Raw genomic sequence first — 24,220 nt, forward strand, 5'->3', positions numbered from 1 at the left:
AAAAAAAAAACCTGCCTTGCTGGGGATTGCAAATCACCCCTGAAAAAATACAAAGAGGAGATTCTATTAACTTATCTAGGGTATAAAATAAGTCTATAAAAGGTTAGGCCACAAAAGATGCAAATCAGAAGAAACCAATTAAGGACCCTTAAGGATTTTCAGAAGCTACTGGGAGATATCAACTGGCTGCGGCCTGCGATTGGCTTGGCCACTGCAGAGCTAAGCAGTTTATTTCAAACCTTACAAGGTGATAAAGATTTAACTAGCCCCAGGAAATTATCAGCTGAGGCGAAGAAGTTAGCTCTAGTAGAAAGGAACTGCAGGATACACATCTAGATCGTATTGATCCAAAGATGGCCTTCGTCTTACCTTACCTTCTAGTTATCTTACCTTCTACTCATTCCCCTACGGGAATTCTCATGCAGAGGGAAGATTATATCTTAGAATGGATATTTTTAGCACATAAACAGATTAAGAAACTAAGAAACTTACATTGAGAAGGCCTCTGAATTGATATTAAAAGGAAAAATGAAACTTCAACAATTAGTCAGAATGGATCCAGCTGAAATTGTGGTACCTTTTACTAATGCAGAGATGGCCTCGTTATGGGCACAAATGAACATTGGCAAAGAGTATGCAGTAATTTCTTGGGAGAGATTAACAACAAATACCCTAAAAGCAAGCGACTCCAATTCATAAAAAGAACTAATTGGATTCTCCCTCATTTAATAAAAGGAACTCCAAAATCTGGAGCCCCTACATTTCACATTGATGCCAATAAATCAGGAAAGGCAGGATATAAATCAGAAGATGTAAGTAAGGTGGCTGAGAGTCCTTATAGGTCAGATTAAAAATCTGAATTATATGCAATACTCATGGTGTTATCAGATTTTCAAGAGTCTCTTAATATGCAGAAAGGCTTGTTTTACACATAGAGACTGCTGAACTTTTTCAGGATGATTCTGAATTGACTTCACTATTTATTCAGCTACAACAAATGATCAGAAATAGGAATTATCCACTATATATAACACACATAAGATCCCATTCAGGTCTGACAGGCTCTCTGGTAAAAGGTAATAATGAAATTGACCAGCTATTGATAGGGAGTGTACTAGAGGCTTCAGAATTAAAAAAAAAAAAAAAAAAAAAAACACCATGTTGACAGCAAAGGTTTAAAGAAAGAATTCTCTATCACTTGGCAACAAGCCAAGGAAATTGTGAGGCAATGTCCTACTTACTCATTACATAACCAAACTCTATTACCTACAGAAAGTAACTCCATTACCTTGAGGGTAACTCTAACAGTACCCAAAGAAATGATATTTGGCAAATGGATGTGTTCCATTTTACAGAGTTTGGTAAACTGAAATCTGTGCACCATACTATAGACACATATTCAGGATTTCAGCGGGCAACTGCCTTAGTGTCAGAAAAGGCTGATTCTGTAATTACACATTTGTTAGAAGTTAAGGCCATTATGGGAATACCCATACAAATTAAAACAAATAACAGTCCGTGTATATCTCTAATGAGATGAAGCAGTTTTTTACATACTATAATATAGAACATGTTACAGGCATATCACACAATCCTACAGGAGAAGAAATTGTGGAGAGATCTAATCGAACTCTAAAGGAGATGCTTAACAGGCAAAAGGGGAACAAAGACCCCTCCCCCAGAGATAGGTTACATAGCACTTTATTAACCTTAAAATTTTTAAATTCTAATGAACAAAACAGTACAGCTGCTGAAAGACATTGGGTTGTAGAAAAAACCTACTGAAGTAAACCAGCCTGTTTATATTAAGGATATTCTGACATCAGATTGGGAAATGGGAAATGTGAGGGAAGGGTTATGCCTATGTTTCCACAGGAAAAGAAAAGCTATGGGTTCCTTCCAAGTTGATAAAACTCAGACATGACAAAGGGAGACTAAAACACTCAACAAAATAAATGATATATATGTGGTGATGTGTATGTCTATGTCTATGAAGACAGCTCTGGAACTGGCTGAGACTAATATGTCTTTACACAGCCAATAACACTTATTGAGTACAAAATTCTCATGACTTGTTATTACATGCCATCATTTAAGATGACATGTATAGAAATTTATATTGCGGTTTGATTATATGATCAAACTAACCTCTGAAGGCAATCGTCTTTCTTTATTGAGCTTCACTAACCAATCTGTACACCCTGTATGCTCCATATAAATGTCTTTACAAAACTATATGTTGCTTGTAAGTTTTGTGTACTGCAGGATGAAAGAAGAAAAAGACAGTCCTGCCAAGATTCACATTCTGGGATGCTGAGATTCTGGGACCATCCATTCCAGCTTAGCGCTTAACTCTACCTCAACTACATCGAAGCTGCTTCTTTCAAAGTCTTACTTCCAGAACTTTTCCAGAATAGCTAGCTCACCTATCCGGCCTTTCAGACTGTCATAATCAAGGTGTCAGCTAAGCAATGAGCTTTCTCAACACAGAGTGACTGGAAGGCAAGTGATTCCAGCTAGCTCTCCGCTGACAATGCCAAATTCCCTATTTCCCTTTGAGCCCCCAGAAGGGAAATCCTTCTCCCAAATTCAGCTTGAAGCAGACAAAAGAAGATGGTCATCCCAGTCCCTTACCTTGTGAGTGATGGTTCTGGTTATGTTATGCATTATAGATATATTGTCATTTTAAGGGATACTTTACAAATGTAGCTTTGAACAAGGAGGCAACTAGAGAGCTTAAACTCAGGGCTTCTACCTTTCCTTTCCTCTTCTCTGTCCTTCCTTTTTTGGTAAAGGAGGGAGAGGTAGGAGAGAGAAGGGGGGATATAGTAATATCATAGAAGTTAGAGAAATAGACAAATAGGGATAGGTTATCAAATTTACTCTTGAACAAAACATTGCATAGCTATATCTTATATTAGTAGAAATCTTTATAATTGTTACAAAGTTAAAGTTATAATTTTTGACATTGGTACAGAATTTATTTTTGATTTATTGTGATACAGATTTAAGGTTTTCATTGGTATAAATTTCTTCTATTGATACAAAGAGTTAAGAATACAAAACTTGCTGGGCAGTGGTGGCACATGCCTTTAATCCCAGCACTTGGGAGGCAGAGACAGGCAGATTTCTGAGTTTGAGGCTAGCCTGGTCTACAGAGTGAGTTCCAGGACAGCTAGGGCTACACAGAGAAACCCTGTCTCGAAAAAACAAAACAAAACAAAACAAATACAAAACTTAGACCCAGTCCTTCCATAGCAACTATTACAAACTGTTTTTAAATGTTTAAGCAATATGAGTTAAGGGCCAGATAGCAAACTCATGGTTCTGAGTTAATTAAAAGGGTGTTTTCAAGATATTTCAACTAGAGAAGGCTGAGAGTAGTTAAGGCTTAACAATTCAGATATACTTTGCATAAATAGTTTTCAAAAATGTCAGAGATCCACAGGATGTGACATTTAATGTTATTTGGTCATTTGATGCTGAGACATATCTGCTCCTGATGGCACCCCCTCTTTCTTCAATTCCAAAAAGATACTGAGCATCTGTACCTCCAGGCGAGGTTGTTTATGGTGCCAAGGTAGCAAGTGGGCAGAAATTGTCCATGAGAAGACACAAGATACAGGATAATTGACAGCTTAGTTCTGCCAAGACGGATTAAGACAGTCCTTTATAATTGCTGTTTCACACAGTCTGTCAGTTGATCCTGGGCCAGAAGGCAAAAGACCGATGCTCTCACGTGTTGCAGACTGAGGGACTGTCCAGGTGATCAGCGGTCTCTATAAACTGGTTACGTTTTAGAAGTTATGTTTTGTGCTCCTTATATTTTCAGGTAATATTTAAGTCATTCTCGGATTTCTGATGGGGTTGAAGAAAGGGTGTGGTCTCACAGCCAACCCAAGCTGTTTAGCATTGAGAAAGATGACAGATTTGAGAGGTTGGTTTTCAGGTGGTATACAACCTAAAACTAGGACATAATCCAGGTGTAGGATGAAGCCTTTTTAAGTTAGATGGATGGCAGAGTAACTCATAGAGAAGTTCTGCAATTGTTAGTGTTTAAAAAAAAATGGTCTTAATGCTGAAAGAAACTGTGAGTAGAGCACAGCATACATCACCAGGGGATGAAATGAAGCAGTGATGCTGAAATGAAGCAGTGATGCTCTTACGCTATAATGCAAAATCCTGCCTCAGAACAAAGGAGGAAAGAGACACACTTGTGCTTCTGTGCAGGAGGGTGAAATCTGCAGAGTGTATCTACTGCAACAACCAGAAAGAACCAGACGTCTACCTGGAGTGCTCGTGACTGAAGGCACTGGATGGCTACGGAGCAGCTCCAGAGAGGAAGAAACTGTCAGGAGAGAGTTCTTTTATACTTATTTATTTATTTTTGAGATTCATCCATTTCTATGTTTCGCCTTTATGTATTTCTGAGTACCACATGTATGCAGTGTCCATGGAGGTCAGAAGGTCTGGATCCCCTTACAGACAGTTGTGAACTACCATGTAGGTGCTAGGATTTGAACTTGGGTCCTTTGCAAGAGCACCTTCCCCTTTCCTTTTGAGTTTATGAACTAAAGAAACTCACTCTTGCCAATTAGCTTTGTGCCAGAGATCTTAATTAATAAGACAAGTGAAAGAAATAAAAGGTAGAAGAAATGGAAAACAATAAAACTCTTCATATTTAACATAACATGATGCTCTCCATAGAAAAACCCAGAAGGCTATAAATAATTTTTTTGTTTTTTGAGACAAGATTTCTCTGGCTCTTCTGAAACCTAAATAAAATATTGAAAATATAAAAAGGTAGGTACATACATATGTACACATATATCACTTTGTTGCAGGTATTTTTAGCACTATCTCTGCCTCTATCCAGACAGCCTGACCTCCCTAACTGTGAGAACTGTCTCCAAATACCACTGCTCTGTGGCCAAGATCAATCCCAACCAAGTTCCTCAATACAAAGTGCTTTCTGGTCCCAAACACCAGTAAGTACCATGTGTACACGGAAATCATGTATGTAGTGCTGTGGAGAGTTAGCAGTATTCTTATTTTGTTGTTATTACACAGACTTTAATTTTCTGGCTAGATATAAAGAAATATAAATGATTTGTGAATTGAGTTTGTACTTGATAATCTTTTCTAAACTTTATTACTTTTAATTATAATGAATTGAGAATCTCATACATGTATATATACAGTGAACTTTGATCACATCATTCCTCATGCCTCCCTTAGTTCCTCCCAGATTCATTCCCCATCTCTCAGCCCTCACCCACCAAGGCTGATTTGTACTGCCCATAGACTCGTGAGGGGGCCATCCATCCACTGGAGCATGGTCAACCTATCTTCAAGGGCCACACCTTCAACACAAACTTATTCCCCATTCCTAAAAGTCATCAACCATCACCTGCCCCTCCCTGCAATTCTTTTATTTTTAATATTTTATTTATATTTTAGAAGAGCAGGGCTGCACAGAGAAATCCTGTCTCAAAAGACAAAACAATTATTTATAGCCTTCTGAGTTTTCTATATAGAACATCATATAATAATTAATTAATCAATTAATCAAGTTCTCTGGCAGGGGCTGGAGAGATGGTTCAGTGGTTAAGAGTACTGACTGCTCTTCCCGAGGTTCTGAGTTCAATTCCCAACAGCTCACAACCATCTGTAACAGGATCCGATGCCCTCTTCTGGTGTGTCTGAGACAGCTACAGTGTACTCACATATATAAAATAAATAAATAAATTGTTTTCAAAAAAGATCTCTGGCACAAAGCTGAAGTGGCAAGAGTGAGTTTCTTTGGTTCATAAACTCAAAAGGAAAGCTTTTATGCTTCACTGTGATCTCTACGATTTTTAGAACACTATTGCAAATTAAGTTCATTCTATCTCCTTAAGCTGTGTGACTGGGAGGGTTCTGACTAGATTTCTAATTATATTAATTTTCTACATTTAATGAAACCACTATGACTCTGTTCCTACTGTTAATATGAAAAATCACAGTGGTTTTCAAAAACTACTTTGTTAATAAACACTTAAAAATATATTGAATCTATCACTGGGGTTCAATGGCCACCTGTAGTTAGTTGACCACACCCCTTCCCTCCACTAGACTACATTTTTATTCTCTTTCTGGATACTTCCTAGCGCTCCCTCCATCCACCCCTCCGATCACGCCCACCCCTTCCTGCTGGCTGGCTTACCTGGCTCCCTTGTACCTGTTCCTGCCACCAGGCTTATTCTGCATGAGCCGGGCACAGGCTTTCTGCCTCTCTCTGGGAGTGAGGCAATGGGACCTGAGCGGGAATGGGGGTGATCTGGTGAAGGGGACACCCTTCTCGGTTTCTTTGGCTTCTTTTTTTGTGCCATGCGGCTTTCCTATAGGAAGACACAAGAGCAAATTCAAACTCTTTAAAAACAAGTCCAGTGCTCTTGGGGTGGGACTATTTGACACTTAGCTGTGTCTTCAATGCAGCCTCTGGTTGGTCGCAAAGCACCTCTGCCATGTTGGTAACTGGTTCCCTTTGCTTCTCTGAGCTCTTGCTGTTTTTGAAACAGACATTCACACGGTGAAGACATTTTAGTCTACAGGAAAAAAAGAGCCTCTTTGAGGTCGCCACTACAGTTAACAGGGAGCAGTCTAAATCCGGACCTAAGTACAGGAGTGTGGCCTTACTCCACCAAGGCTGCCAAAGCCAAGACTTAGGAAGGATGTCAGCACACAGCACATGGGTGAGCCTGCCTCCGAGGGGGATGCTTCACTGAATGTAAATGCTGACAAGGGAAGGAGGCAGGCCCCCACACACTGAAGAGACCTTCTCTTTGTAGTTTTACTAAATCACTACATCAGTCAATAATATTTGCTCAACCATTCCATGCTATGCCAAGGCCAAGCTCTGCCCTCATGAGTTTCTCAGTGCCGAACAGACAAGCCCTGTCAGCAGCACTTGGTCATGAGAGGCTCCGCTTATCCCTTTAGGAGCACAGACAGTGTTCCTAAGCAGTCCTGGAAGAAGTCCTTCTTGGAACACCATCCACTGCTCTTAAAATGGCAAGAGGAGCAGGGTTAAGGAACATAAGAGTTTTGGGGTGTGGGAGGCATGCACAGAGGCCATTAAAAAGGAATGTCCTCCCCTAAGATAAGCCTTAGAAAGAGGGCCTCGCTTGCTCTTCTCCACTCTTGAAAGATCACACGCTTTCATTTCAAGATACTTAGATTACATCCGGAGTTCCAGCTCTTAAGATATTCAAGAATTAATATCCAATGCACATTTTTTGAAGATTTGTTTATAAATATACTCGATGCTTCTCAATATCTCTGACACTCTACCTACACTCTTCCATATGTCTTATAAATACCAAGGAGCAAAGGTCCCACGGGACACACTTAGAGCCAGCAGAGTTAAATTTGTTACTTCAAACGAGGACATAAATACCTGACCTCAAAGTGAAAAGCAACTTTAAAATCAGATACTGGACTGTTGTATCTCTGTAAAGACACACAAAGAGAACTGTCTGTCCCTAGCTCAGTGGTCACCTGACTGCATGGCTGTACAGTCAGTCCCCTTCCCCCACCTACTGCCTTAGAGAAGCAGACACTCTCCTGGCCCTGCTCAGGACCTGGACTTGCCATCCACCCCAGCCTGTAAGCAGAGCTGAAAGGTCAGCCTGAGCAATGCTGGAGACTCCATGCTTCCTGATCAAAGGAGCAGGATACAGAGTCTCAGGAACCAATACCTCCCTCTTTCTACCTCCAATGTGGACCTAGAGCCTGGAGCTGTGAGCAGCATCAGACACACAGTAGGGCAGCAGAAAAAAACAATAGGAGAGGAAGAAGACTAAGCACATCATAGTTAAGTAAAGAAAATGGTAAACCATACCGGTTTATTTGTGTGCTTAAAGCAGTATTCATATTTCACTTGATTTTTTCCAGATCTTCTATATGAAATTACTTTATCTGTAATTCTCTGCTGAAGAGGCTGTACCACATTTTCAACCCATTTCTTATGTAACATCTCTTTTCTTCTTTCCTTAAAAACAGCCAGATGCTGTAAATATGTATCCAATCTCTAACAAAGTAATATAAAAAGACAAATTACAAACATTTTCACTTATCACTTTATTAGTGAGGAAGGAAACACCCATTCCTAAGCTCTGCTATCCGTGCTGCCTACTCCTTACACCAAGTCACTGCAGTGCAGAATAAACTTCAGAATAAACACAGGGCAGGAAGAAAATATGGAAAATTCTAAATCTCTCTGCACCTTCAGATTAAACTGTTATCCAACTTATAAAGCAAATTTAGCTTTGCCTAACTCACTCACCAAATTCTTATTTCTTTCTAAGATTTTCAAAATGTTATCCAGTCACACATTCCATATCTAGGATTCACTGCCAAAAGGTCTGTGCCTGGATGGGAAGAGTAATTCCAAAAGGTCTGAGCCTGGATGAGAAGAGTAATTCCAAGAGGTCTGTGCCTGGATGGGAAGAGTAATTCCAAGCCAGCCATCTGGTAAGTCACTACATTTGCCTTCGTAACACTCTCTGCTGCTTTTGAAACTCAAATGAGAATTTATGGGCAAGTGATTAGCTACTGCGTAGCCCACTGCTCTCTTACAGTGTACTCAATAAACTGTTCTCAGAGAGAAAGAGAATGTAAATGACGAATCACAATAAAAATGCCAAGGAATTGTTATAATACTAAATTTCAATCTGTCAGATGAAAACACTTTTAAAGCTTATCCCATAGAGATTATTAGTTACTTAACTGGTCATTACCCTTAAATACTAATGAATCACTGGTGGTTTTATATAGCCCAACATGAAATGGGAAAGTAGGGAAAAGAGGCAAGTTTTGGTAGAAAAGATGTTCTGTTAAGCATAAGACAAAGAAGGGGAACAGTTAAAACATTCACTCAGCCTCCCCAAGGGCAAGCAGGACCATACAAGACGTGGGACATTTCAGTGATCCTGCAAGGAGGTAACAGATTCTCAGTGCTTGATGGCTTAAAGGTGTGAGCCAGAGGCACCTTACCCTGCCTGCAAGTGAGTCTCTGGCAGAATATTCCAGCCTAAATGTTAAGTGTCCCCCAGAACTTGAGTGCTGGTTTGTGTTTCCAGCTGGTGGGACTACTGAGGTGGGGTAGAAACTTTAGGAGGCAGGGCTGGCAGACGGAGGTTAGGGTGTGGAAAGCATGCCTTTGAAGAAGCTACTGAGACTCTGACCCCTTCTCTCCTTTTGTTTTGCTTCCTGGACACACAAAGATGAGCAGCTCTGCCTCTGTCTGCCATTCTGCTCTGCTCTAACATAGACTCTCAGTGATGGATGACTGTGAGAGCCCTGGGTCTCTGAGCCAAACACATTTTCACTCCTCTAAGCTTTGTGATCTTCCCAGCAGAGCATGATGGCAGCTACTGGTCAAGCTGCCTGGCATCATGTCTGCTCCTCAGAACAGTGTGCAGCCAGAGCTTACCTTCACAACATAGTTTTCTCTAAATAATATTGCATGCACAGCTTCATCGATGTCTTCTCTGGCTAATACCTAAAAGAAAAAAAAATTGAATGGTAGGTCAAAAATTCTGAAGGACCAATCAGAATGGCAAATCCCAGGGCAATGGTCCAGTATCACTAGTACAAATCTAATGCCTGTATCTCAAAACATAGTTTTAACTTGTTACTGTGGGAAGATTTAAATTCTATTCTCCATGAACCCATAACCTAGTTTTAATAAGTTCCAACTCAATCTCACCTCATATAAACCCCTACTCATTTTTCTGTCATCCACCTAGACTATTTTGAAACACATTCCCTGATATTATATCATTAAATTGTATTTTGTTAATGTTCTAAGAAGTTAGGGCTGAAGAGATGGCTCAGCAGTTAGAAGCACCTACTGCAGAGGACCAGGTATGAATTCCTGCCCCAGTGTCCAGCAGTTCAGTTCACAGCTGCTTGTAACTCTACCTCACGGAACCCAACACCTCTGGCCTCTATAGGCATGCACCTGCACTAAAGTGCACAGATAGCACATAATTCAAAATAAAATAAAAAGTTCCAAGAAGCTTGCTAGTCATTTTTATATGAAATGAGCTCTCTTTTTCAGACATTCTTACATCTTAGGAACCCCTTGAAGATTTGCCTTCTGCCAGGTCTCTTCATACATCAAAACCTCAAGGGGCAGGGATGTGGTTCAGTTGGTGGAATGCTTGCCTGGGAGACATGAAGCCTTCCAAGCTCTTAGTTCAAGTCTTAAAATGGCACTGGGCAGTGGTGGCACACGCCTTTAATCCCAGCACTTGGGAGACAGAGGCAGGTGGATTTCTGAGTTGGAGGCCAGCCTGGTCTACAAAGTGAGTTCCAGGACAGCCAGGGCTACACAGAAAAACCCTGTCTCGAAAAACCAAAAAAAAAAAAAAAAGTCTTAAAATGGCACAAAATAGGTGTGGTGGTGTTAGAGGCCAACCTGGGTAACATGAGACCCTGTGTCAAAAAAAACTAACAGCAAAACTCAGAAAGTTCAATTTAGAGCTGGCCTCAGAAAAGCAGAAAACTCAACTGACTGAAACCGGCCCAGAGCCTCAGAGCTGTGCAGGACCTTGACGTTTTCATTATGAGTTTGAGAATGTCAATGCACCAAACCCTCACTTCGCTGCTTTTTCAGCTGCATCACTGGAACAGCCCAGCAGCCTTTCTTCTGAAATGACTAAAGAGGAACAACTGGAAAGGCAATGCAAATCTGGAGACTGAAAGACATATACTGTTACCTAACATAACAGCCCTTCAGGAAAACTCTTAGAATTTCTTAGAATTTTGTTATTTAGTTGTGGCTCATCTTTCTGGTCTACCACACTGGATCCATCAAGACCAAGTAAATCCTAACCTCAGGCACCACATCCGTAAATAAGAGAAGTCTCAAAAGGAGAGTTGCATTTTTCCACCCAAAATGTATGCTCACGTGAAATCCAAAGTGCTATCTGATCACCTTATCCTCTCCAGTGTAAGTTCTAGAGTATGTACAATTTTACCTTAAAGCCTGGTCAGAATTATTTTAAGATGGCAATGAAAAAAAAGTATGTAAAACAAGAAGTTCCCCTGATCCCGAACTGTGAACACAGAATAATCACTATTTAGAAAAGTAGAAACAGATACGTTGGTAAGTATCATAGTATGCTTATCACATACTTTAGACTCCCTAGTAAGAGTATAAATAAATGAAGAAATGTAATATACACTGTTGGTCAACAACTCTTTTTATGAAAAAAAAAGTTAGCTAGGTAGGATGGCACATACCTTTACTCCTACCACTTTGGAGGCAGAGTCAGGATCTCTTAAAAGTTCCAGGCTAGCCCAGTCTACATAGCAAATTCCAGACCAGCCAGGTCTACTATAAAATAATAATAGTGATGATGATGATGATGATGATGGTGATGGTGATGGTGAGGAGGAGAAAGAAGAGGAGGAGATGATGAGAGGCTGTCAGGATGGGTCAGCCAGTAAAGATGCTTATCACCATTCCTGACCACTAGGTTCAATCCCTGGGACACACGTGGTAGGAGAGAACCCACTCCTGAAAACTGTCCTCTGACTTCCTGACCCATATGTTTGCCATCTGCATACACACACATACAGATGAATAGAATTTAATTTTTAAAAAGAGATCTAGATTGTCATTGATAAGTCATTTTTTGAACTTTTTTTCAGAAAATATAGACGTGTTAATGATTCATAGCAGCTTCAATGAAATCCCCTGTTCACAAATGCAAAAATATTAAACTCATATTTCACAATTCTTATTGTCACCATGGCAAAGGGGGCAAGATAAATTCTCAAGAGCTTTCCTTACAATAAGGCAAACCATAGAATCCTATAAAACTAAAGCTTTATGAACAAATCATTATCAGATATGGCAGGGCAAGCTCTGGGCTATCACATTTACCTACCTGGCAGCCATCCTGTCTTTCAGGATGGCTTTTGGTCAAATTTGTACCCAGGCATTTCCACTCACTGGATCCTTCTACATACCTAATCTAAGCCATGAAATACTGGAAATATACATGTGATTGAGGCCAAATTGGTCCTAAACACAAGGGATTTTGTGTCCCATTGAAAGATGCCTCAAAAAGAAAATCAAGGGCTGGAGAGATACCTCAGCGGTTAAAAACACTGACTGCTTCGAGGCCAGCCTGGTCTACAGAGTGAGTTCCAGGACAGCCAGGGCAACACAGAGAAACCCTGTCTCGAAAAACCAAAAAAAAAAAAAAAAAAACACTGACTGCTCATCCAGAGGTCCTGAGTTCAATTCCCATCAACCACATGGTGGCTCAAAACCATCTGGAATGAGATCTGATGTCCTCTTCTGGTATGTCTGAACATAGCTACAGTATATATAAGATAAATAAATGGTTCTTAAAAAGAAAAAGAAAAAAATCAAGAGGCCTTGAAGTACTTTCACTCAAGTAACCCCATATCAATCTTGACAGGGGATCTACAACAGGAACTATCACTTGGCTCCAAATAAAATTAGTTTGCTTCTTATGAAAAAGAAAGGAGGAAGGAAGGAGAGAGAGAGGGAAGGACAGAGGGATAAGGGAGGGAGGGAGGAAGGAAGGAAGAAAAGAGGGAAGAAAGGAAGGAAAAAGAAAAAGAAAAGCTGTGCTATGTTACCTCCATTAAAGAAACAGACTCCGGCTCTGGCCATTCCTTTAGTTTCTCCACACTGAAATGTTCAGCACAGTTTGAAGTTTTTGTGTCAGCCATAAGTAGTAGAATCCCTGAGCAAGAAAAACTGAGGAGACTTAGTGTGTCAATGTGGAAAAAGCATGGTCTTAGAGACTTCGAACTACGTTTAGACACCCCTCTTTCTTGTGTCCTAGAGACCCCTCCCTCACTCTTCTGTGACTGAAGCAGGTATCATTACTGGTTGCATAGCCCAAGGCTGAGGGTGATGGCTCTCAGCAGGGAGAGGTGGCTGCCTCTGGCTGCAGGCCTCCCCTCGGAAGGCTGTTCCTGGGTTGTTAAGTGGATAAGGGAGGCTACCTTAGGCCTCAGGTGGAAGCTCCTGCACTGATGGTTCCACCGTTACTTCAGGCACGCAGGCCTCCTCTCAGATGGATGTTCCCGCGCTGTCACCGCAGGACACAGGCCTCCCCTCCCAACAGATGGACGCTCCTGTGCGGGTCACTGGTCACCTCAGGCCCACAGAACTCCCAGGTTACCTCAGGGCTGGCCTACTCTGCGGCTGGTTGCTGCCCTGTGCACACTGCGCACTACCTCAGTCAGTTCCGGTGGGTGGTGCCCGTGCCCCAGCCTCAGGCTGAGTGTAGGAAGCAAGGCCACGCGGTCTAGCTGGCCTGCGACACCAACGTTCCTGGAATGGCGTATCCACAGGTAACTAGAACACTGTCTTTAAACTTAGCCTCTCTCCTTGCCTTTCAGAGGCATTTCCCCTCAATTTGTAAGAGTGTGGGATGTCAAGAGTCCCTGGTTAAAGTTAGTAGTTATTGATAAAAATAATTTAGAAAGTGTAAATACAAATGTATTTAATGTTAAGTAGTAGTGATAACAAATTGTAACACCTGACAAATATTAAATATGGTTAAAATATACAATGTAACAGTATCACATTCTGTGTGGTAGTTGTCTACAACCTTTCATATTTCATCTTAAGCCTATGTACCCAGAGGCTAGCCTGGAACTTGGAATCCTCCTGCGTCGGCCTCAGGGGGGGTAGAGGAATTATAGTCATGTACAACCAGAGAGAAGCTCTTTCAAAGGAAATATTTGTGAAGTATTTGGAATTGATATTCCCATCCAAGGACAGGGAAAGAAAAAGGAGTCTACTCTCCAACATCTGGAAAGACAATCTTTGGAAACTTATCTAAGAACTGCTTCTACATTCTGTTGTGGTTGAGAACTGTGTAGCAATAGGTAAAGCAAGAAAGACCCTGTTTTCATTATTGAAACTGGATGAGGGTTTCTTATACAATTATCTCTATTTGTATATACTTTTCTGAAATTTCTCACAGTATTTTAAATTTTTTTATTGAGTTTTCACCTGGAACCATGTGTAGATTGAAGGAAAGAATTTAAGAGACTGGATAACTGTTCTGGAGAATAAGGCAGATAATAAATAGAATGAGACAGTACAATCACTATCTTAAGGTTCAATTTCAATGGTGCCTGGGCAGAAAGAATAACTCAGTCACAAACCAAATGAATTGAGACAGACATCCAGTAAAATCACCATTTCTATTGAATCCTTCAGTAATACTTTTTAACTTCAGAGGAAAATATCCTTCTGGGGAAAGGTACTGTCATTTTTTAATCATCACAGACACTGAACTAAAAACTGACAGTTTATTGCAGATAAGAACAGAATGGTTCTTAAATGTCTTCCTTGGTCCCTCTCAGAAGGACTCCTCCCAGCAGGTAACTTCCTCCAAAGCATCCGTCTTCAGTGGGCCCTTGCAGATCAAGAGTCAGGATATGTGGCTGTCATAACCTTTGGAAAGTGACAAAAGAAAAGAGTTGAGTGTGCCATAGGGATAAAGTACTTACAGGACCAGAGAGTCCCTTGGCTAAGGGGAGCCAGTCCTTGAAGCCACTCTGGCCAGAGCTGAATCCTCTCACAGAATCTAGCCCTCAGCCCTTCTTGATACTCATTCTCAGATTACCCCATGGCTTCAAATAACATGATATCAGGATGACTCAAGTATGATGTCCAACCTAGTAACTCCTCTGACCTCTGGACTAATCCACCTTCCCACTACATTGCTCCTTTGAGGCATTAAGTTAAAAGCTAAATGTTGCTAACTATAGCTGACTATTACTACAATATACTTGACTTTCATCTTAGAATCTTTTAGGGACTGTTAGGCTTTAAATGTGTGAAGGTAAGTCTTACATGATTTACAAAAAAGATCAAGAATGTGTGTGTGACACAGTCACCTCTACCTGTCCTTAGAAATGTGGCCAGACCCACCTCACCTAATACTTGGTGGGCATATGTGTCAAAAGAGGCAAACATTTTCTCCCTCAAAATTTCACAGGATGCTGTTACAAACTCAAAAGTGTGCCCTTTAGGTGTGAGCCTGCTGTCAGAATGGCAGTACTCCCTGTTTAAGAAGAAAAAAATAGGAGGTCACCTGTTTTCAGTCCTTTCTCTAACCCTGTTATTTCCCTCCTGCCTCCCACCCTAAATAAAAACAAGAAACACTAGAATTTATTTATATGTATTGATGTTGTAGGTCTAGATGGGAAAAAAAAGTAAATGTCCCACTTCTCTGTTTAAAAAAAAAAAGAGTGTATGTGTGTGTGTGTGTGTGTGTGTGTGTGTGTGTGTGTGTGGTCTTCCTTTAATCCTGCACTCCAAAGGCAGAAGCAGTCAGAGCTCTGTAAATCTGAGGCCAAACTGTACAGTAAGCTCCAAGCTAGGAAGTGTAACATAATAAGACCCTGTCTCAGGAGAGAATGGAAACCTAACAGTCCCTGACAGAGTTGGGGAAATGGGCCTCTCCTGGACCAGAGGGAGACTTGGGATGAATTAGTAGGGGTGACCTTAGCTGTGACTCAACATTGGGGACATGGAACCTGAAGAGGATACCTCCAGCAGCCAGATAGGAACCCCAGAGGAGGTAGGGACACCAACCCACCCACAAAACTTTTGATTCAAGCTTTAACCTGTCTACAAAAATGCAGGGATGGGGGTCAGGGTGGGGCTGAGTGGAGTACAGACTGAGGGAATGGCCAACCAATAACTGTCCTAACTTGAGACCCATTCCATGGGTAAGCACCAATCCCTGACACTATTAATGATACTCTGTGATGCTTGCAGACAAGAGTCTAGCACAGCTGTCCTCTGAGAGGTTCCACCCAGCAGCTGACTTAGACAGATGCAGAGACCTACAGCCAAACAGTGGATTGAACTTGGGGACTCTTATGGAAGAACAGGAGGAAGGATTGTGGGCCCTGAAGGAGATAGGAACTCCACAGGAAGATCAACAGAGTAAAATAACCTGAACCCTTGGGGCTCTCAGAAGACTGAACCATCAACCAAAGAACATGCACAGGCTGGACCTAGGCCTCTCTGCACATAGATAATAGATGTGCAGCTTGGTCTTTATGTAGGTCTACACAACTGGAGCAGGGGGCTCTCCAAAAGCTGTTGCCTGTACATAGGATATGTTCTTATAGCTGGGCTGCTTTGTCTGGCCTGAGTGGGTGAGAATATGCCTAGCTTCTCAGAGCCTTGATGTATCAGATTTAGGGGTAGGGTTCACTGGAGGCCCACACTAGCTCAGAGGAGAAGGGGAGGGAAGTATTGTGGGAGGGGGTGGCTGGGAGAAGGCAGTGAGTAGGATGTAAAGTGAATATGTAAAGAAAAAAATGTAAATTTTAAAAAAAGACTTTGTCTCAAAAATCAACCAAAACAAACAATAAACTCATCCATATTGATATTTAAAAAGTAAGAGGTTTAATGAGAGAAAAGAACTTCTTTTTCTTGAACAATGTTGGTGTTTTCTGGATCCTTTCCCTCAGTCACTACTACAGAGTAGTGAAAGGCAGAGTCTAAACTCCTTCCCCATGTACAGAGACCGGCTCTCTGCCTTATACCCTGAATAAGACTGTTGAGCTAGGAATGTAGTTCACTTAGCTTGAACAAAGCCCTGAGTCTGATCCCTACCACTGCATAAACTGAGCATTTAGCAATCACTCAGGAAGTGGGAACAAAAGGATCTGAAATTCAAGTTCATCCTTGGCTAGACAGTGAGTTTGATACCAGCCAAAGTTACATGAGACCTTGCCCTGCCTCAAAAAAAAAAAAAAAAGCAAAAACAGATAAACACTACACACACACACACACACACACACACACACACACACACACAGGCACGCGCGCCTCTACCTAAAAGTACAAAGTTTCCTCATGTCATCTACAGCAACAGACCGGATGATTAGAAAATGAATCCAAGTTACATTTCTGGAGAAGCATGGTCTCTAGATGAAAGCTACAGAAGTTCCAGTAGAGGCTTAGGGCCAGAGACAACACTAAGAAATTGGCTGGAAGGAAGTCATGAGGAGATCTGCCATGACTCTAAGAAGTCTCTCTTAGCGATGATGAGAGGAAAAAAGAACCCCCTTTTAACACATGCCAAGCTTCCTGCCCCCACTACACAGCTTTCTTTCCTCCTACCAAGACTCTAAAAAGATGAAGAATCACAAAGTTAAGACACTGAGATAAGGGGCTGAAGAGATGACTCAGTGATTAAGAGCACAGACTGGTCTTCCAGAGGTCCTGAGTTCAATTCCCAGCAACCACATGGTGGCTCACAACCATCTGTAATGGGATCTGACGCCCTCTTCTGGTGTGTCTGAAGATAGCTACAGTGTACTCATATATATATATATATATATATATATATATAATAAATCTTTAAAAAAAAGATACGGATAAAAAAATGCATGAAGAAAAGAATGAGAGACATCACCTCATTCTGTTTTTTATGCCAATAACAGCAGCAGCCCAGTGATGCTTACATGTTCATCATTATTCCACCAAAGCACAGTTAGCTACTCAAGCGAGGCACTTTGTCATCAGAAGCACTTACCATTTGAGAATATGGAGGGTGGGGAAAAGGTCTTCAACAGAGCATGCTTATTGCTTACTTGTTCATCAGTTTCCTTTCTGAGATGCAGGAGACTGAACTGTGCACATGCCAGGTAAGTGCCCACACTGGGCTACATCCCTAGCCCCAGAACATGTTTAAATAAACAGCTAGAAAAAACTAAATTGCTTAATAATCGTACTCCATAAATACATATTGTAATGGCAAGAGGTATCTTCACTTTAGCCCCAGAGAACATCATCTTTATTTTTTGTGCTTCTTCCTTTTGTGCTAGCCCTGAGGTCCACTTCTGAGTCAAGAGTAGTTGCTCTCATTCATTTCTCATATCAAGCACTAATGTCCTCTGTCAGCATGCTCTCTCCACAGGTCCCCATGACCACACAGCCATCACTAGGCCTGGCTCCTGACCCAGTACCCTGGCCTGCCAGCTAGACTCCCAGCTTCTGTTCTGGCTTGTATCTCATTGCATACAAGTTTGTCAGGTGTAGTGGTGCACACCTGTAATCCTAGCACTGGGAAGGTGGAGATAGAAAGATTAAGAATTCCTTCCTTAGCTACCTAGAGTTCAAGGCCAGCCTAGGCTACATGAAGCCGTGATACCCTGACTCTAAAAAAACTAGTCAACCACCAATTAGGAAAAGAAAAAGGAAAACAAAATAAAAACTGCCCTAGAAGGTATTTTGATGTGTGTCCTCCCCGGAGCTTTGGGATAGTTTCTGCATGAGTGGGCATCTGCCTCCTCTCCAGTCTCCTCTTGTCAACATCACTCCACTCAGTCTGCTTTCTACACCACTATCTCTTCATGCAGATTCTTCCCCTAAAACTCTTCATGGCCCACCCTCAGTATCTAAGACCATGGTTCAATGTCACCTCCTCCAAGAGACCTTTCCTGATTTCTCCATTTAAAACAGTGCCCTCATCTGTCATCTTTCTTGAACACCCCTATCTATTTTCTTCTCCTTGCTTTGTTAACTTACCTGTTATACATGTATTTTGGTTGTTTTCCATCTTTGCCACAAGAGCAGAGGTTTGCCTGTTTTGTTCACCACTATGCCTCCAGCTCCTTACATACAGCCTGACCCAGAGCAGCCATTTGTTAAAATGTAGGGGAACAAAGTAAGCAACCACACAGAAAAGTCCCAAAGCACATCAGGAAAAGCAGGTAAGGCACAGTGCTCATAGTTTCAGCATGCTTTCATGGGAGCAAGACGAAACCCTCCCGGTCAAGCCACTCCGGAGACTCAAGTGTAAGAGCACCCTCTGTGCCTGTGGTGTCAGATTGAGTTTTGTCAAATGACATGACAATACTGTAGTTACCTTGGGATAGCAGGTCTCTCTAGACACTTTATATTTGGGAGCTATTACTTTAGTTCTTAAAGTTTGCTACTTTTAGTATTGGTCCTTTTCAAAACTAACTCTTGATTGAATTAAAAGAAACAATTCTGGGGCCTAGGTTGACTATAGGTGAATGGAAGAGAGAGTGCAGAGGTAGCATAAAGACTGGATGTCTTGGGCCTCCACCACTGGGGATGTCGACTATGGCTCCCCCAAGCTGCCTCTCAATAAGGACACCTGTCTCAGTCTCTTCTACTCTGTCACCCACTGGAGGATGCTCTATTGCCTCCTCTCTTCTAAAAAGCCTGCCATGTCGAGAAGCTTAGCCTTTGAAGTCAGCCAGTGCCGCCCTGTGTGTCACAACATAGGCCCGACTGTCCCAGCTCTCACCGCATCCTGGTTAGCTTTCATCCCTTTCTACCTCCTGGCATAAGGTTACAGAATGGTGACCTTCAGAGCTGATCCCTTTGGAACTTGGGTTCTTTCTCTCCTGGAGATGTGAAGCTCCAGTGTCCAGACAGGAGAGCCCATTGTTTCTGCAGGGAAGGACCAGGAGAAATCCTTTTAACATGTAACTTAGTAGAATATCTTAATATTTTTATTTAAATATCAAAGTGTATGCGGTCTGTTTAAATCCACATTTTTATGAAAAGAAAACTAAAAAGAACTACCTTGCTCCAGCATTAATTTTGTCTAAAACCTCTGTGCTATGTAATGAGAGACGGTCCTTGTCCTGTATGACCCCTCAGAACTGTGCATTTGCTGTCCCTGAGAAGGTCTAGTGATCTAAAATAAACAGGACGTAGTAAAACTGGTCCTCCAGATCTGGTCAGAGTGACTGTCCTGCAGCAAGCTGCTGCTTAGCTGTGCGTTGTAGCAGACTGCAGCTAAACAAGCCAAGCTTCTTTGTCTTTCCAAGCATTTGCAGAGACCAGCAGAGTCCCTAATAAGAACACGGATGGAGCACACAAAAATGAATGTATCTTTCCCAGGATCTTTTCCCTGTGCCTCCTACTGTCCAAGCCTGTTGTTATCTATGCTGCTTTAACACTAGGTTGCATTCTAACCCCAGGTTTCCATGAATTCTGCATAATACTTGAAGCCCTACAGAGAATATGGTTGGTAACTGGGGTGCAGTTAGTGATTGGGAGGAGAGAAGACAGAGTGGATCTGTCCATACTTACTGCTCTAAAAGTAACCTCTAATAAATTCATTTTACTCATTAGGATTAACTTGAACAAGTCATTTTGGAGTTGCTGACACCAGTCCAGTTTGGGGACAGATGTCAATTTTCTCTGTCCCCCCAAAATCACACCATGCCTGCCTTCTGCATACCTGCTGCATTGGGTTACCTCTTCATGCACAGAAGCTAGTCTGACTCCTTTTCCAGGGGGAACTGGCTGACCTAAGCTTCTAGTCTAAAATGGAAATTCTCAAGTACTCAAAAATGGGGGCTGGAGAGATGCCTCAGAGGTTGAGAACACCGACTGCTCTTCCAGAAGTCCTGAGTTCAATTCTCAGCAACCACATATTGGCTCACAACCATCTATAAGGAAGGCTGGCACCCTCATCTGCAGGCATATATGCAGACATAACACCATGCACATAATAAATAAAGAAATCTTTTTTTAAAAATGCGATATTCTTATCTGGGTCATACTCTGAGAAGTTTATGAAAACAAATCCCCCTTTTTTGTACCATTGATAGAAATTACAGTTAAGATGTTCATTTTTGGGTAAACAAGATGGCTCAACAGTAAGAACACTTGCTACCAAGTCTTATGACTTGAGTTTGATCCACAGGACACACATGGCAGAAAAAGAGAACTAACTTAGGCACTGACCTTTCAGCTCTACCTGTGTAGTGTGGTACACACTTGTGTGCTCACTATCCCCACTCTCCCTGAGTCCCTGCCTCTCTGCTTCCCTCTCTCCCTGCCTCCCTCTCCTCTTCTCTTTCAGTAGATAAATATATAAATAAATATAATTTAAATGGACTATTATTTTTGTTTGTTTGTTTTTTGAGACAGTGTTTCTCTAGATAGTCCTGGCTGTTCCGGAACTTCTTCTGTAGACCAGGATGGCCTTGAACTCAGAACTCAGAGATCCTTCCACTTCTGTCTCCCGAATACTGGGATTATAGGCATGCACCACCACTCACTGGCTTGGAATACTATTTTTAATATGCTAGTTATCTAAAATCTCACTCAAACACATTTACTCTCTTGGAAAGCATGGCACTTAGAGATTATGGAGGAGTTGGCGCCTTTGGACCCTGATATACAAATAAATAGGGCCTAGTTTCAACAGTTTTGTATTCCTTGTTTCCAGCTCCTATCCAACCAACAAAAGATTATATTATCAAGCTGCACAGCCAGAAACTGAGAAGTCTACAACAGCCAACTCTATCCCAAACATTATCTGTTTCTATTTATTTTTTTCTGAGACAAAGAGGCTGGTCTCAGACTCTAGGATTCAGCCTCCAATGTGGTTGGATCACAGGTGCATACATGAATCCAGTCCATTCTCTTTTTACCTTAAAGCACTCTAATGTCTGTGAGACAATTAAGCACGGCAATGCTAAGCATCTCCAATGTCTCACCAGCTTCTGCCACACTGGTGGCACATTCTTGACTTATTAAGGGAAAGTAAAATAAAACTACTACAGCTAACTTCAACACATTAAGTAATGGAGAATTACAGGCCAGCCTCCTATAAAAAGGAAGGTAAGCTCTATTCTGTTCTACCTTGCTAGGTTTTTAACTTTAATTCTGACCAACAGTTAAAGCGGTGTCTTTTAGGATACTCTAAGGTAGGCAGTCGTCTAACTGTAGAGCACTGCTATCCCCTAGACCTCATGCTCAGTCACAGACACTCCCATTCTCACCCCAGCCCTAAGTAGGCTTTTCCCCATAGAATGTTTTCCTTTCCTTATCATTCACACGGAATAATCATAGTATGTGGGCTTTAGTTTACTGAGTGTGATCCATGGTGTAAATTGGTACTTGTTTTTAATTGCCAAATACTGTATCCTGTGAGTATACAACACTGAGTTTATCTCTTCATTAGATGAGGAATGTCCAGTTTCCAGTGTTTGTGAATAATCCTTCTATGAATACACTTAAAGTAGTTATAGAAGCCTGTAGGTAGATCTGTTTCCATTTCTTCTGAATATAAGCCTAGCAGTAAGCTGGCCATAGTGGTATATGCCTTTAATCCCAGCACTCAAAGGGCAGAGGCAGGCAGAACTGAGTGAGTTCCAGGCCAACCAGGGCCACATGTAAGATCTCTCTCTCTCTCTCTCTCTCTCTCTCTCTCTCTCTCTCTCTCTCTCTCTCTCTCTCACACACACACACACACACACACACACACACACACACACCATCCAAATAAAATCCTCAGTAGAACTTGTATCCCACACGGTTGGTAACTTTGTGTTTGCCGTTTTAGAAAACTGACAAGCTGTTTCCCAAAGACTGCACTATCTTACAGTCTCTGTGGCAATGATGAGAGATCATATTATTTATAATCAGATTATAAAACGTTATCTTTCTCTACAATTATGTAATCTCTATCCTCACACAGGATCTTGCTATTAGTGCCCAGGCTATACTCTAGATCTTCCTGCTTCAGAAGTACACAGGTGTGTAACTTTAATTTTTTCAAATTCTATTTTTAATGATGGCTCTTAAACACTTTAATCTCCCTTTTAGCCCACCACCCACCAGAGGTAGTGGAAAAGAAAGGATACAGGGGAAGTGGACCTGTTTAGAAAGGTTCTTTGGAGCAACTCCCATCTGTGTTGTCTGGAAATCAGCAGTTCAGTCCATGGGTCAGCAGCAGCAGCTCGATGCATTCACAAACACTTCATGGATACACCAGCAGTTCGGTAGAGTCTGGATAGCAAACACGAATCAGCAGCGGTGGCACTACCTAGCAGAGACAGCCAGGCCTCAGCCTTGGCATGAGTCAGCCAGGAGTTCTCGGCTGTGCCTCTCTCTCTCAGGGAAGCGAAGATCACCGAAGAGACCCACAAGCGTTGCACAGCTAGCTCTATAAGCCCTAGCTCAGCCCTCATCAATGTCGGTCGAGTCCTATCTTTACCCTCCAAACATCACGTGTCCTCCACGGGTCTTGCCTCAGCATGTGCGTCTGTCTCAGCTGACATCACTCTGCCAATCGGCCTGAGTCCACGGAAGCTGCAAGAAACTGCGGCACACCACCAGAAGTTTTTTGGTGAGTTTCTCTCTATGGAGTCTCAACATATGCAGCTCAACTACGCAATGTAAGGTGGACCAATACATGTGTGTTGTTAGCAAAGAAGCCTTCATCACGTATCCTTTCACATGCTTTTAGCAGAACATCCTTTCCTGTGTCTGCTTCAGCGAAACGTTCCTTCATGAGTCTGCCTTAGTCTTTCACCTGTGTCCACTTCAAGAAAACACTCCTTCACGTGTTTGCCCCAGCAAAACACCATCCAACACAACTGACTCTCCAGAGGACCTTAAGTTTCCACTTCATAGGTGTGCACTACCACACACAGCTCTTCTGTATGTGTGAACTGTCTGATTTTAAGTGAGTATCTAGTTAACAGCTCTCCCATGGTCAGGCATAGTTCTGTGAGCTGCTTCCCTACTGCACCTTCCATTCTAACCACACCTATAAGAACTAGTCTCAAGCTAAGACTATCACAACTTTCGTACAAGTTGTCAACCATTTCCCAGCCCCATTTTCGTGCTTTCTGCTTCTGTGTGCTTTATTCCTTTAACTCATAAAAACCAAAGAAAAGTTACCTTCCCCTGAAGAGTGTTGAGGCCTTGGCCTTAATGCAAGTGATCTGGAAGAGAGGTAGGGAAGGCAGCACAGCCAGCCATCTTAAAGGAAAGGACGAGAGTAATAGAATAGCAGGCTTACTTGTAAACGATCACCATTTTCTCCTCCAGGAGCTCCAGAAAATTAGGCACCCTTTTCAACGGACTCAAATCAAAACTATTAGCATTAAAATTCATCTTCACTTTCAACCTTTAACAAGAGAATGTGTGTCAGGATGTTGCAAAACAATGCTCATTTACATTTATGTATTAATTATTGTTAGAAACCAACTGCCATAAACATCGTTCAAAAATACCATTTCTTGACACTGATGTGCCTTTTCAATGATACTAGTTGTTTAAGAGTTTTTGAAACCCTTTAATCCCAGCACTTGGGAGGCAGAGGCAGGTGGATTTCTGAGTTCGAGGCCAGCTTGCTCTACAGAG

At 41.8% G+C, this 24,220-nt stretch overlaps 3 protein-coding genes across 7 annotated transcripts in view; 1 reads left to right on the forward strand and 2 right to left on the reverse strand.

The window, feature by feature from the left end:
* Positions 1-13,339, reverse strand: part of Fam228a (family with sequence similarity 228 member A) — a 21,584-nt gene extending 8,245 nt beyond the window's left edge. Inside the window, exons 1-6 of the mRNA XM_031356657.1 lie at positions 13,039-13,339; positions 12,667-12,773; positions 9,476-9,544; positions 7,883-8,071; positions 6,500-6,587; positions 6,206-6,380 (exon numbers count right to left, since the gene is read on the reverse strand). Coding sequence (XP_031212517.1) covers positions 6,206-6,380; positions 6,500-6,587; positions 7,883-8,071; positions 9,476-9,544; positions 12,667-12,759 — 614 coding nt within the window. The 5' untranslated portion in view covers positions 12,760-12,773; positions 13,039-13,339. The remainder of the gene's footprint in view (positions 1-6,205; positions 6,381-6,499; positions 6,588-7,882; positions 8,072-9,475; positions 9,545-12,666; positions 12,774-13,038) is intronic.
* Positions 12,939-24,220, forward strand: part of Pfn4 (profilin family member 4) — a 44,739-nt gene continuing 33,457 nt past the window's right edge. Inside the window, exon 1 of the mRNA XM_031356671.1 lies at positions 12,939-13,389. Coding sequence (XP_031212531.1) covers positions 13,375-13,389 — 15 coding nt within the window. The 5' untranslated portion in view covers positions 12,939-13,374. The remainder of the gene's footprint in view (positions 13,390-24,220) is intronic.
* The window catches only part of Fam228b (family with sequence similarity 228 member B), a 35,278-nt gene continuing 25,494 nt past the window's right edge, over positions 14,437-24,220 (reverse strand). For 4 of the 5 annotated variants that reach the window (XM_031356660.1, XM_031356659.1, XM_031356664.1 and 1 more), the window contains 2 exons: positions 23,877-23,984; positions 22,986-23,171 (listed from right to left, as the gene is read on the reverse strand). In XM_031356660.1, the coding sequence (XP_031212520.1) occupies positions 23,120-23,171; positions 23,877-23,984 (160 nt within the window). In that variant the 3' untranslated portion in view covers positions 22,986-23,119. Of the gene's footprint in view, positions 14,504-22,985; positions 23,172-23,876; positions 23,985-24,220 lie in introns of those variants that run through there. The other variant, XM_031356662.1, reaches the window with a different exon arrangement.

The sequence above is a fragment of the Mastomys coucha genome, unplaced genomic scaffold (assembly GCF_008632895.1).
Source record: "Mastomys coucha isolate ucsf_1 unplaced genomic scaffold, UCSF_Mcou_1 pScaffold6, whole genome shotgun sequence".
NCBI lineage: Eukaryota > Metazoa > Chordata > Mammalia > Rodentia > Muridae > Mastomys > Mastomys coucha.